The sequence below is a fragment of the Scardinius erythrophthalmus genome, assembly GCF_964197995.2.
Source record: "Scardinius erythrophthalmus genome assembly, chromosome: 20".
NCBI classification, from domain to species: Eukaryota; Metazoa; Chordata; class Actinopteri; order Cypriniformes; family Leuciscidae; genus Scardinius; species Scardinius erythrophthalmus.
This window is the reverse complement of record NC_138240.1, coordinates 13,464,129-13,477,343: the sequence shown is the minus strand read 5'-3', so window position 1 is coordinate 13,477,343 and position 13,215 is coordinate 13,464,129. Positions and strand designations below refer to the sequence as shown.

The 13,215-nt window shown below is 38.0% G+C and overlaps 1 protein-coding gene across 2 annotated transcripts in view; it reads right to left on the bottom strand.

Moving 5' to 3' along the window:
- Positions 1–408: 408 nt before the first annotated feature.
- sema3gb (sema domain, immunoglobulin domain (Ig), short basic domain, secreted, (semaphorin) 3Gb) overlaps positions 409–13,215 on the bottom strand; it is a 35,338-nt gene continuing 22,531 nt past the window's right edge. The window contains exons 3-18 of one of the 2 annotated variants that reach the window (XM_081349669.1): positions 7,768–7,928; positions 7,607–7,669; positions 7,405–7,524; positions 6,351–6,444; positions 5,165–5,284; positions 4,920–5,065; positions 4,626–4,740; positions 4,475–4,544; positions 3,317–3,461; positions 2,995–3,217; positions 2,760–2,848; positions 2,595–2,636; positions 2,045–2,202; positions 1,737–1,804; positions 1,522–1,649; positions 409–943 (exon numbers count right to left, since the gene is read on the bottom strand). In XM_081349669.1, coding sequence (XP_081205795.1) covers positions 527–943; positions 1,522–1,649; positions 1,737–1,804; positions 2,045–2,202; positions 2,595–2,636; positions 2,760–2,848; positions 2,995–3,217; positions 3,317–3,461; positions 4,475–4,544; positions 4,626–4,740; positions 4,920–5,065; positions 5,165–5,284; positions 6,351–6,444; positions 7,405–7,524; positions 7,607–7,669; positions 7,768–7,928 — 2,159 coding nt within the window. In that variant the 3' untranslated portion in view covers positions 409–526. The remainder of the gene's footprint in view (positions 944–1,521; positions 1,650–1,736; positions 1,805–2,044; positions 2,203–2,594; positions 2,637–2,759; positions 2,849–2,994; positions 3,218–3,316; positions 3,462–4,474; positions 4,545–4,625; positions 4,741–4,919; positions 5,066–5,164; positions 5,285–6,350; positions 6,445–7,404; positions 7,525–7,606; positions 7,670–7,767; positions 7,929–13,215) is intronic. The other variant, XM_081349670.1, reaches the window with a different exon arrangement.

Genomic DNA, 13,215 nt, shown 5'->3' with positions numbered 1-13,215 from the left:
AAAATGTACAAGAGCATTTATTCCAATGCTGGATTTAATTTTCAGGGTGTTTAGAGATGCCTGACTGAATCTGCGATCTTTAAATTCAACCTTTTGATGCCTCTATAATGCAAAGCAAAAACATATTTTCGAATGTGTCTGATAGTATTCATACTGCAGTCATCAGTGTACTGAATCTTAAAAGGGAATAGCTTATATTTTACATAATACGGCAGTAGTTTTGCTGGTGCGGCTGAATGTTTTAAGGAATTTATTTTGAAAACATAGTTTAACCCTAACTATAGAAGTGAGCACACCAAAGCAAGATTTATATTAGTTAGGGGAGCTATGTGCATCAAACTGTACCTCAAAATGAAAATCTATTTAGTTCAGACACAGTCTGATACATCTAATGAATCAATTGAATCAATCTAAGCTAATGAATCATTTTATTAAAGAGACTGAATAGGAGTTTGCCTGGAGGGAGTACATAATGATGGGGCACATGGACTGGACAAGGTCAACAAGGTCCCAGATGCTGTTCCATTCACTGCTCCTGTAGCTCCTCCTCTTCCTCTTCTCCTGTGTGCCTGCGGTTGTTGCGTTTGGCTTTGTGTGGTTGGCTTTGTATCTGCTGCCTGTAGGACTGGCAGTACTGGTTGATGAGACGCACTTCAGGCTGCGGGTGGAGCTGCAGTTGAGGTGGGTGGGACTGAGGGGGAGGGGGCGGGGGTGGAGGGTGGTGATGGGAATGGTGGCGGCGGTGCTCTGGTTCTACAGAGACGTCTGACTCGGTCAACGCCTCCACAATCTCCCGGTCCAGGATCCGTAGGGAGATGCGCGCCACGGTGTGTTTGAAGTTGTTCTCAGTTGCCAGGCAGTGGTAAAGGCCGGCATCCGATTGGGCGAGAGATTTCAGCAGGATGCCATGCCCGGTCTTCAAGACCTCTTTGTCTCGATTGAGCTAAAAAAGAAAAGGAAATTAATGAGGCGAAACACAAAGGAGATGTTTTAAAGAATTTGTCAATGAAAGTCAATGGGGTCCAAAACAACATTGGAGCCCATTGACTTTCATTGTAATACAAAAAAAAAAAAAAAAAACCTGAGAAAATGTTCCACAAAAGAAATAAAGTCATGCAGGTTTGTGACGACATGAGAGTGTCGTGAGAGCACCTTCTGGAAAAGCTACTTATGATTAGCTTTACTTCTACACATGGCAACCTGTGCTTTTTGGGGGTTGTCAGTGTATTATAAAGGTACAAAACTGATTTTAGTACTTCATTAGATTGGGATATTAACATTACATCAGTTGATAAAATTTTGTTTTTTTGTACTGTAAATTCAAGTTATATTCATTACCTAAAATGTTGCTGCCACATTTCTATGGTAAAGTTCTGGCAACAACAGGTGCCAGTTTTTATTTAATTTTTTACCATAAATTATACTGAATTTATGTACAGTGTGGGTAAATGATGTCAGAATTAGCGTTTTCGGGTGAACCATCTCTTTAAAAAAGAGATAATGGTAACATGAGCGTCTTACTGCTTTTCGCTTGCCGTCCTTCTGGCAGAGCCATTTGACGGTGGCCTGTGGGGACCGCGGCTGGCACTCCAGGAACGTGCTGCTCCCCTCAACCCCAAACTGCACCGTCTCCCTCAGACGCTTTTCTACTGAGAGCGTCAGAGAAGGGCCACATTCAAGTTTCTAAAGATCTCTAGCGTTGTTACTCAGGATAATATAAAAGGCTGTTTACAAACCTTTAGCGTTGAATCCTCTGCACTGCCTTAAGGGATCTCCGTGTTTGATATCTTGCCTTCTGCTTCTCCTAAGGATTCATTCACAGATGGTTATGGTTAAAAGCTTATGGACTATTTTCACTGCGACATAAACGTTTCTCTTTATTTTGTAATGGTTCAGTAGTTCTGTTGAAGAACAATATCCAAATGTTGCCATACATTATTTGACAGTGTGATCAGTATAAAAATGGGCCGGTAATGAAGTCTAGATATCACACACACAGTTAGGATCATGGACCACCTGTCAGGGTAAACGAATGCGCTCTGACCTCTTGGTAGCCGGGGTGAAAGCAGAGCAGTGTTCTCCATCCCAGGCACAGTAAGGGTCTCGGGCCAGACAGCAGTCCGAACAGGCCTTGCCATAAACGGCACACCTGTGCAGGGACACCTGGGTAAGACCCCTTTCTGAGGACACGTACAACTGTTGCTGTAAACCGCAAGTGAGAAAGAGAAAAGGTTTAGAAACAGCACACTTTTTATTTTTATTTTTTACAGATCAGGTACTGAATTTTTTTATTTCACAGATATGAAAAATATGAAAAAACTTACTTCAGCTAGTTGCAACATTTCTCTTTTTCCATTTAGTTTAAGTTAAAGTACTAAAATGACTAAACCAAAATAAAAATAAAACTTAATAAAACTATAAAAAGACAAATATACAACTAAATTACAAAAACTTTTACAAATGAAAATGAAAACAGAAAAAATAAAATAAAGTCCAATTCAAAATATTAACAAAAACTATAATAGTATATCAATAATACTAAAACAACACTGGTTTTATGCATGCAGGATTATTAAAACTAGGTCATTTTTTACCCTTTTAGTAGAAATCTTCAGGGTTTTGACAGCTGCTGGAGTCTGAAAAAATGTGAAGAAAAAATTAACATAATTTAAAATCATGCATTATGGTATTTTAAGGGTATTTTCCACCCACAAGTTTATGTAACAGCAAAAAGTCATGAAAAATCTGTATTTGTGTACCTTAAAAACCTCAACTTCTTCCAAAACGAGCTCTTCTGTTGTGCTGATGTCTTTTGGCAAAACAATCACCTTCTGGACTGTTCCACGATCTAAAGTTAAAAAAGAATCAGAAGTAAAGCTATGAGATTGGCCATCTTTTTGTACATTTTGCAAATTAAGCGGTTCATGCACCTTCACATGATCGTCCAGCATTTAACTGAATAGGAAGATTCAGACATGGTCAAAAATGTCTAACCTGTGCCCAAGAAGAGCACCTCGTATCTTCCATCCACAGCATCCACCAGGTCCACAGCAATGGTGGTAAAACGGTAATCAAATCCAGTCCTGACCACCAGGGGGCGCTTGTGTATCGGATATATAGGTTGATACATCAGCGGATGGGCGCGTACGAAGTTTACAGCCTCATCAGAGAAGGCCTTAGTGGTGTGGAGATCAGGGGTGAATGTTCCTCCAGGACACTAAAAAATAAAGCAAAAGCAGAAAGAGCATAAATGAACTAGAAAACAACAAAGAATCAACAATAAGATATCAAACTGGTTTTCATAAGCAATACTCACAGTCCCTGGGCGAGGGTAAGGGATTTTGCCAGTGTAAGGTGTCCACTGATAGTTGTGACCATGTTTGTGAGAGAAGGGTCCATTGAAGACATTTCTGATGTCAGCCATTGAGTACACACACACAGCAGAGCCTTTAAACACAGAGCTGGAGAGGAACAGAGAGAATTGGCATCATAACTTAACAAAGGATAATCAATATAAACAACTAATTTGAAGGAATATAACTTTTTTTCAAAAAATATTTTAATCTTTTAATTTATATATAAGAGCCTGAATATGCCTTGCTATTTATTTTACTTGCTTTTGTAATGTTTACAATATTTATTGCTTCACATTAAAATAGCATTGTCAAAGGCACGCAACTTTTCCACGTAACAAAAAAAAACTGGTGACTCTCAACTTCTAAAAACATAGAAAATTACTAGAAAAGTAATTTTAATTGCTTTGTGCACTATAAGTTTTCAATATGATAGCTTTTGTCCAAGAGAGAAAATATTTATTGTAAAAAAAAAAAAAAAATAAGTTGTGTTCCTTGCAAGAAAGGAAGTCATAAGAGTTTGGAATGACAGAGTGTGAGTAAATGAGATATTTTTTTATTTAGGGGTCAACTATCAATTTAAATCTATAATTAAAAGATGTTTAGACTACAAAAATGCTCCTGTGTACTTACACCACCGTTCAAAAGTTTGAGGTGGAGACGATTTTTTATTTAGTTTTGGGGAAGAAAAAGTCTCTTATGCTCACCAAGGCTACATCTATTTGATCAAAACCAGTAAAAACAGTAATATTGTGAAATATTATTACAATTAAAAAATTTCTATTTTAATATATTTTCAGCAGCCATTTCTCTAGTCTTCAGTGTCACATGATACTTCAGAAATCATTCTAATATGCTGATTTGCTGCTCAAGAAACATTTCTTATTATTATCAATAATAAGAACAGTCGTGATAAAATTCTTTGATGAATAGTTAAAAAAAAAAGAATTTTTTGTAACACTGTAATAATTTTTACTGTCACTTTTTGATAAATTGAATGCATCCTTGCTGAAAAAAGTATTGATTTCTTTCAACAACAACAAAAATGCAAAACATATTGACCCCAAACCTTTGAACGGTACTGTAAGTATTTCAAATGTTTGCATGAGAGATTATCTCACCCAGCTGTGGAGAACACAGCATACACGATGGGGTTCCGTTCATCATGGGTCCTCTGGATAAAAACGTCCCCTTTAAAACAAACAGATATCAGGCATCAGAGATAGACAAACAGAGAGCTGATCACGGAGGAGAGAAAAACATATGCCATACTCAGTTCATCAAAGTAAGTCTCAACACCGTCTGCACCAATCACAGAACAGACCAGTCGTGCTTTGAGGAATGTCGTCCACTTATTCACCAGTGACCTTTGACCTCCATCATCATTCTGAAGGGAAAGCACACAAACAGATAGAAGATTAGACTTCTTCTTAAACAAACCTTGGGTTCATCTGATTTACATACCGATTTGCATGACAAAAAAATCATCATGATTAAAAGTTGATTATTAAGTCAGAATGTGGCTTAAGTAGACTAGTCTTGTGTCTAGCATCTGGATTTTCTCACCAGACAGACTCGGCCAACTCTCGCGATGACGCTCGGAGCGCTGCCCCCCGAAGCATCTAAACTCTTCTCCCGAAAGAAGAAGTAAAGCTTATCATCATTCTTCTCCGCACTGTCTGGAATCTTCTGGATTTTTATAAACACTGGCTCTGATGGAGAGATAAAAAGATTTGTAAAGAGATAAAGGGATAATATTTGTCAACTGTCTGTCTTTTCAATTGAATCACTTCACTTAGCTCGTATCGTACCGTTCAGCCATCGGGAGTCGTACTGCTCGGTTCTGACAGCGGGACGGTCTCCCAAGGTTCTGAAGATGGCTGGGTCTGTACCCATAAAGTCCACATGTACCCCAGCATACAGGTTCCCATCTGAAGTAATGTAGCAAGAGAGAGAGCTTATGATGGATGAAGACTGGCTAAATTTATACTGCCCATTTCTACTGCTAGAGGATTCTCATACAAGCTGAAGTGCGGAAGTAACAGAATAGTTCCCACACTTTTTGACAAATTCATTTCCATGACTGCAGTACTTTTAACTCTTTCCCCGCCATTGACGGAATTTTTAGTCATTTATGTGAAAATGCTTCCCCGCCATTGACAGACTTTTCTGATTTTCCGTGTTTTCACTGTCATACGGTAGGGAGCGCCTTCACACATCTTCTGAAAAAGAACTGATTCTCCGGTGAAAAAGAAGCAGAGACAAGAGATAGCATATGTAAGCAGATGCATATGTAAAATGACGCAATCATCAACGATAAATAAACATAAATCAAAACTGCCTGATGTTACTGAATGAAATGTCGACTCAGGATGAGTGCAAGCTTTGGGGGTGTTGATGGACTTGATCTACCCCATCTATGATTTTAATCATTGAATCCGATCCAGACGCAGCCTTTGACAAAAACTGGATTTTTTCAGGGTTTTGCTCAAAATGTTGATTTTTTATGAAAACCACATTCAAGTGTTAAATTTTTATTAATGCTTAAACATTCAGATATTTGTACAACAAAATATTCTGGGAGCCATGAAACTTTGGTTAAAAATATCAAAAATGCTGGTAACTTTTAAAAAAAATGCTGGCAGGGAAAGACTTAAAATCATAAATATTCATAAATATTTCTGGAGTAAATTTCTATATGTATGTCAGGTACCAAAACTACACCACCGTTCAGAAGTTTGGGGTCAGTAAATGGTTTTTTTTTTTTTCAGTAAATGTTTAATTTCCACAAAAATTGAGCCGCTCAACTGTTTTCAACATTGATAATAATAAGAAATGCTACTTGAGCACCAAATCAGCATATCAGCATCAGAGAGAGAGAGAGAGAGAGAGAGAGAGAGAGAGAGAGAGAGAGAGAGAGAGAGAGAGAGAGAGAGAGAGAGAGAGAGAGAGAGAGAGAGAGAGAGAGAGAGAGAGAGAGAGAGAGAGAGATCTCACTGATCAGAGCTGCTGCGTTCTCCTGCCGGGGATCATAAGGAGACTTTCCTTTTCCAGAGTCCACATAACCAGGAACAAGCCGGAAGAGGTATTCCTACACACACACAAACACACATACACGAGTAATGAGAGTGACTGTACTGCAGAGTTCATTTTCATAATTCTTTTTTTCTTTTTTTTTGTCATAGAATCTTTTGACAAAAAATGTCCTTTGGTCCTTTGAACTTCTACGTCTAATAATTCTAGTCTACACTAGGGCTGCACAATATATCGAAATTATCGAAATATCGCAAATGTATATATCGTGATATGCATATCACAACAGCTTGCAATAACTGCGGTTATGAACAAAAGACAGAGAAATACAGAGACAGAAAGACAGAGAAAATCATGAAAAAAAGACAGAAAAATCACTCGCTGCTCTTGGCTGAATAACTTTTGTAGCTTTAATAAGAATCAGTATTTATATTTAATTCATACAGAGAAAACTAAGCAGTGTTTTATTTTTACATTTGATTATTCAGTTTCTGTTGTTAAATAAACCTAATGTAGGCCTACCTGAAACCCTAAACCCCATGGTTTACACTGATGTTAAATTAACACTTCTTATGCTACAGTAAAACACTGCTGTTCACTTTCAGAAGTTGTTGGGATGTTTTCTTGTCACAAAAAGAATGTGAAACGTATGTAGGATATATAATTTTAAATATATTTTAAAGTTTATTTTACACACTTTAAGCATTATCATATCACATATCGAATATCGCATTTTTCTTCAATATCGTGCAGCCCTAGTCTACACATTATAGTTGATGATAATGTGCAAAATGTCAACTGTTAAAGACCACACACAAACCATTTATTCAAACATGTTGAAAGACATTTTTTTTATTCTATTTATGATCAACAGTGCCATTGCTGATGGAATACAAAAAACGTTTGCCAACATTTGATTCATTATTTAATTCACAAAATGCTCATTGCTGCACAGTAAACATTATGGTGTGTGTGTGTGTGTGTGTGTGTGTGTGTGTGTGTGTGTGTGTGTGTGTACCTCAGCTCTCCAGCCTCTGTTGATGAAGGTGCAGATGGGTTTATAAGCTCCTGTGCCGCAGGTGTACAGGTGAGTCCTGTTCCACGGCTCGATCAGACGCACAAAGTTAGCGCACTCTCCCTGAGAACACACAAACAAGGCGTTTTAGCAAAGAATGTATTTCTGTCAAAATGATTCAATGACAAATCAAAACAGCCTGTACCTGTCCACCTTTGCCAGTTAATTTACATTCCCCTTTTCTCTGTGCTGTTGCTGGCCAGTGAATCTGAAAACACACAAACCTTTTTAAATACTTCACTAAAAAAAGGTACCATGAAACTACCATACAATTGGATAGGGTACAATAATTCTATAGTGTCTTACAATGAGGGGTTCTTTATTGACATTTTGCATGTCTAGAGAGACCAGATATTCACGGCTGCCCAGGTAGAGCCGTCCTTGGTCTTGGTCCATGTGCAGAATTCGGTAGTCACTGGTGTTGAACGAGAAACTGAACGGCCGTATGGTTTTTGTCTCCAGTAACTCTAAAGGACGGAGAAAAGTCAAAACGGTTAACATCAACAATTTCTTCGCTACAAGTACCAGTGGAAGTTCATGTATGGATGCTTTAATTAATTCTTTAATTCTTGTGAAATCATCCATCCTTCAGATTGTTTGATTCTTTAGGAATTCCTTAACCTTTTAGTTCTAACCCTTCTTGTGGTCAGAGACTAGGACAAAATCTTTATTTATTTTTCTTTTAAATGTAATTATATATATATATATATATATATATATATATAGTTTTAATAATATTTTGTTTAATATTTTATATTATATATATTTTAATAATGTTTTATTTTATTTATCAACTCAGGCTTCTTGTCATATTCTTCACACAGCAGGTGCTGGTAGTTTCCAACTCTCTCGCTCTCTTTCTCTCTCTCTCTGAGGGAGGACACAAGGGAGAACAGAGCAGGTGCAGAGATGAGAGACGGCTTCAGCTGTCTGAGCACGCCGTGCTCCAGTGTACCAAGTCTCTGTTCCCAGTCTCAGCCACTGATTTCCCCAAAGACACACCACCAATTAAAGCCATTCGTTTACACCAAATATTTAGTGTTTTCATCCACGTTCAGAAAGCCTTAAATGACAAAAACATAATCATACAATAACAGTGTGAAGGTTGGGCCAGGATATGAGAAGAAGCTAGTTGACTTTAAACATAAATCTAAGGTTATGAGGACGTGTTGACATCGTTGCCCTCTGAGAGTAAGTGCGTGAGTTTAGCAGAGTGGAACGACGCAACTGACACAGACCGAATCTATAAATTACTCCATGTTAGCGTCATACCACACACCACTTTGATCTCCGAGGTATTACTGTGCTCTCGTCCAAACGCCTGTCCAGCGTTACACGTTGGATAAACAGAAATAGAACGGGACTGGTGACAGGAAGGTCACAGCAAAGTACGTGGAAAGAGTTTTAGATAATGTATTAAATAAAGACGCTTATTAACCTCTTGTATACATGTTTGAAAGGAAACAATGGTCTGACTGAAGGTCCGACCTAAACAACATTTAGTCATTCAGACAGTAAATGTGAACACGCATGAGAACAGGTGAGATGCCACATGCTCTCAATGTGTGTGTCTGCACATGTGTGTGTTAGGTGTTCTCTTCAGGGCTCTAACTAGGTGGCGAAGTGTGCTGGTATGTGTGTGTGTGTGTGTGTGTGTGTGTGTGTGTGTGTGTGTGTGTGTGTGTGTGTGTGTGTGTGTGCGCATGTGTATGTGTGGTTCTGGCAGCTGTGTGGGTGATCCTCCAGTCATGTACAGAATCTCCCTGGCCCGATCCACAGGGGCAGGCTGGGATTCCAGACCGCTCGCTGCGCACTGGGGCCATATATCTATTCTCAGCACGCTCTCTCATCCCCGTCCAACAGGCTTCATCCACAAAATCCACTATCTTTTGGCAAGGGAGGGCAGCTCGCTTTATTCAGTAAGGAGGCACCTGACAGCCTGCGTACGTCAGGTCAGACCTTGACCTTTACCACTGTACAAACGTTCAAAAGCACTCACACCTGAAAGATGGGAAGTGATATCCCTTGAGTGAGGAAGCGAGGAAGTGATGTCATTCAAAATGATCAATGTTTGATTTTTCCTTAAAAAACAACAACAACTTAGAAATAATAAAGTTTTATAGTTCATTTATATATTTATTTTAAAAACAACTAAAATATCAAAACATTATTGTTTTCTTATTGTTATTATTATATTAAAAATAATAAACATCATTATTTTATTATTGAAAGATATTAATAAAAATTATGTTATTTCAGCCAGCGCACATACCTGTATTTTCTTCCTGTTTTTGGTCGAAGTCCATATATGGAACCTATGCGTGTGAACTCGACAATCGATTACTATGGACTTCGACCGAAAACAGGATGTAAATACAGGTATGTGTGCTGGCTGAAATAACATCATTTTTATTAATATCTTTCACATCTACTGCAGTCAGATTCACCCGTGTTCACTCTGAAGGAATCACTCACATGGCTGGGCACTTGTAATGACACATCAAGGATGCAAAGAGGCTAAAAGCAGGTTTAAAACTTGCCCCATTGAAGTCAACAGGGTGCAAATTTTAAAAAGAGGATAACACGGTGTAGGCAACACCGATTTTTGTCGTTGTTTTCTGTATTAACAGCACTCCAAATTTACAAAAAAAATTAGCTCAATGTTAAAATTGACCGGAGTTCTCCTTTAACTAGAACAGGACTGTAAAACTATGAGCAAGACTAAAACCTCTCTATAATACATAATGCATTAAATGTGTATCTCTGTATCAAATATTACAGCACATGTATCTTTGTATGTGTATGTTTGAAGAGTTCTGCCTGTGTTGTCCAACTGGCTGGTACAGTTGTGACTCTTATTGTGAGAGTGTGTAGGCCTATGTGTGTTTGCCAGCTTGTGCCACGAGTCAAAATCAAGTTTAATAACATTTACAATGGCATCATTTAAGAAGGACAAAAACAGTCAGATTTTCCACTCACAATGTCCCAATTGCAAACATTTTATGCTTGCCAAACTACAGTGATGGTGCCAACGACAGACAGAACAGTTCGGAAACAAGAAGGGGAGAGAAAAAACTGTTTCAGCTTAGTTTTTACAATGTGTTTAATGAGAAAATATAGCATATTTTTTCAATTAATTACATGAATTTCTAATCGTTCACACATGGGCATACGTCAGAACAATTATAACATTGCCACTGGAGAGAAACAACAGTGTCTCATCTATTTTGTGGGTAGAAGTCATGAAGATGTTTATTTCAAAGAGGTTAAAATGGAAAATATGTCCAAAAATGTACAACAAACAACACAGATGGCATCACTGAGTATTTTCACAAATCTGATTATCTCAATACATGTTTGAGTGGCTCATTAGGGTCTTAGAGATGTAAAGAAGAGCACTTGAGAGTTCTCAAGACAGGTTCGCTAGGAGACTCTTTGTGTATTAGGCCTGAGATTGTTACAACAACAGACAAGCGGATAACTGTGGAACATGCTGAACAATGAGTTGGGGAAAACTGCCCATTATTAACAGCCCCTCTGTTGCCTGTAAAAAAAAAAAAATCCAATGCTGTGGGGAAGAAAATACGCCAGAACCCTCAATTAATGTGCAGTGGAAAACTGGATCTATCCCTTAAGAGACACACATTTCAAAACGTCTTGTGTATGTTGTAGCAAAACTAAGATTGCAGTGTCTAAAAGGATTGTCATGATTTCACTGAGACACATCTAAAACAGTAATCGCAGCTCAATCGCTGGAGGCAGGTGGACCTCATTTACTGCCTCTGTGAAAAAGGACATCTCATTAAAAAAGTAAGTCTGGAAGAGACTGAAATGTTAGGAGCTGCGTCAGCAGTCTGCTCAGAAAATAGACACAGACTGTATAAAAAGTATAGCGAACTATCCACGTCTGTATATTTCTTTTGGACGTCTAGTTTGAGCCTCGTCTAAACTCCTGCTGTGAGTCGGCCCTGACAGCTTCTTTCCAAAAGCTGCCGCTGCTCAAACTCACTGATTTTATCACCATATGGCCTAAGACTTTTTTAGGAAATCAAAATATTTAGGTCATGACCTAAATGCACAAGGTTTCCATAAGGAAATGTGTTTTCATTGCATTTCTAGTCATTTATGAAGCTCTTTTAGTCAAAAATGTATTTCAGTATCAACCTGGTTAAAGGTATATGTTCAAGGTTCAATACAAGTTAAAGGGATTGTTCACTCAAAAATGAACATTCTGTTATCATTTGCTCACCCTCATGTCATTCCAAACTTGTATGACTTTCTGTGGAATACAAAATACCAATTCCTTTTTTGTCCATACAGTAAAAATCATTGAATTCCATTGTTGTGACACATTGTTCAAAATATCTCCTCTCGACATGAGGGTGAGTAAATGATGACAGAACTTTCATTTTTGAATAGACTATTCCTTTAAGTTCTATGCTCAATGGTGCAATGATGGATTCAGAAACTCACTCTAGTTTTAGATCAAGCTGAACCATTGTCCTTTATTTAAAGGGGTGGTTGAATATGATTTCACTTTTCTAACTTTAGTTAGTGTGTAATGTTGCTGTTTGAGCATAAACAACATCTGCAAAGTTACAACGCTCAAAGTTCAAAGCAAAGGAATATTATTTGCTTTTAAAGAAGTCGTTTTTTAAGGACTACAGTAAACGGCTGGTAGGGACTACACAACATTCCTCCCAGGTTAGTGACATCATGAACCCTAAAATTTACATAAACCCCGCCCCCGGAACACGATTTTTATAGATTATCAAGACAGAATATGCAAATCAATGACTATAAGATAACTACACATAAGCTACATAAATTCCCCAACTAACCATTCAGAAATGTTGTCTACATGTTGTTTCTTTCTGACTTCGGTTTGAACATAAAAGGCTAAAAGTTTTTAAAATTTTCAGTGCATGTCTGTGTGAGGTAAAAGGACACAAGTTGTTGTAGCTCCGCCCTCTGTGCTGGGAGCAGCAGCTCATTTGCATTTAAAGGGACAGACTCAAAAATGGTGAGTTTTTGCTTTCCCTCAAAAAGTGACAACTTTAACATGCTATTTAAAAATATCTGTAGGGTATTTTGTGCTAAAACTTCACATACACACTCAGTGGACATCAAAGACTTATTTTACATCTTGTGAAAAGGGCATTATACCACCCCTTTAAACTATCTGAAATCTTACCTGTTATGCTGCACCGAACATATTTCTCTGCATAGCTCTATTTGAGTCTGACATATAACAAAGGAGAGGGATCAGATCACATTATTGTTCACAGGCATCCATATATCTTGGGTGAGCACAACCATATGCTATTTTTACAAACTAGTCCCTATAATTTTTGTCCACTGTGAAGGACTATATATGTTCGGCCCACTATATGTGCTACTTTCACATGATTCTATCAAATACAGTTTAAAAACAGAAGCATCTGATCACTGTACTCAACAGCCACAATGATTTCTAAAACACAGTTTCTATATGAGTGGACAGTGTCTCCTTAATGCCAGCCCATCTTCTAACACAAGTATTCAAACATTATTTTGTGTTTAATTTGTGGATGCAAGCCAAAAACTCTGCAGGCCAAAAGCCAAACAACAGGGAGAAAAGGGTAAAGAGTATCATGAGAATCCTCCCAGATCCAGCTTTAAATAATGTTGTTAAATCGGTTTCTCTGTGCCACTCTGCCTTGGGATTTTTTAAAGGCCAAGATCATTACTTGGACATGGGAGGCAAGCTTAAGG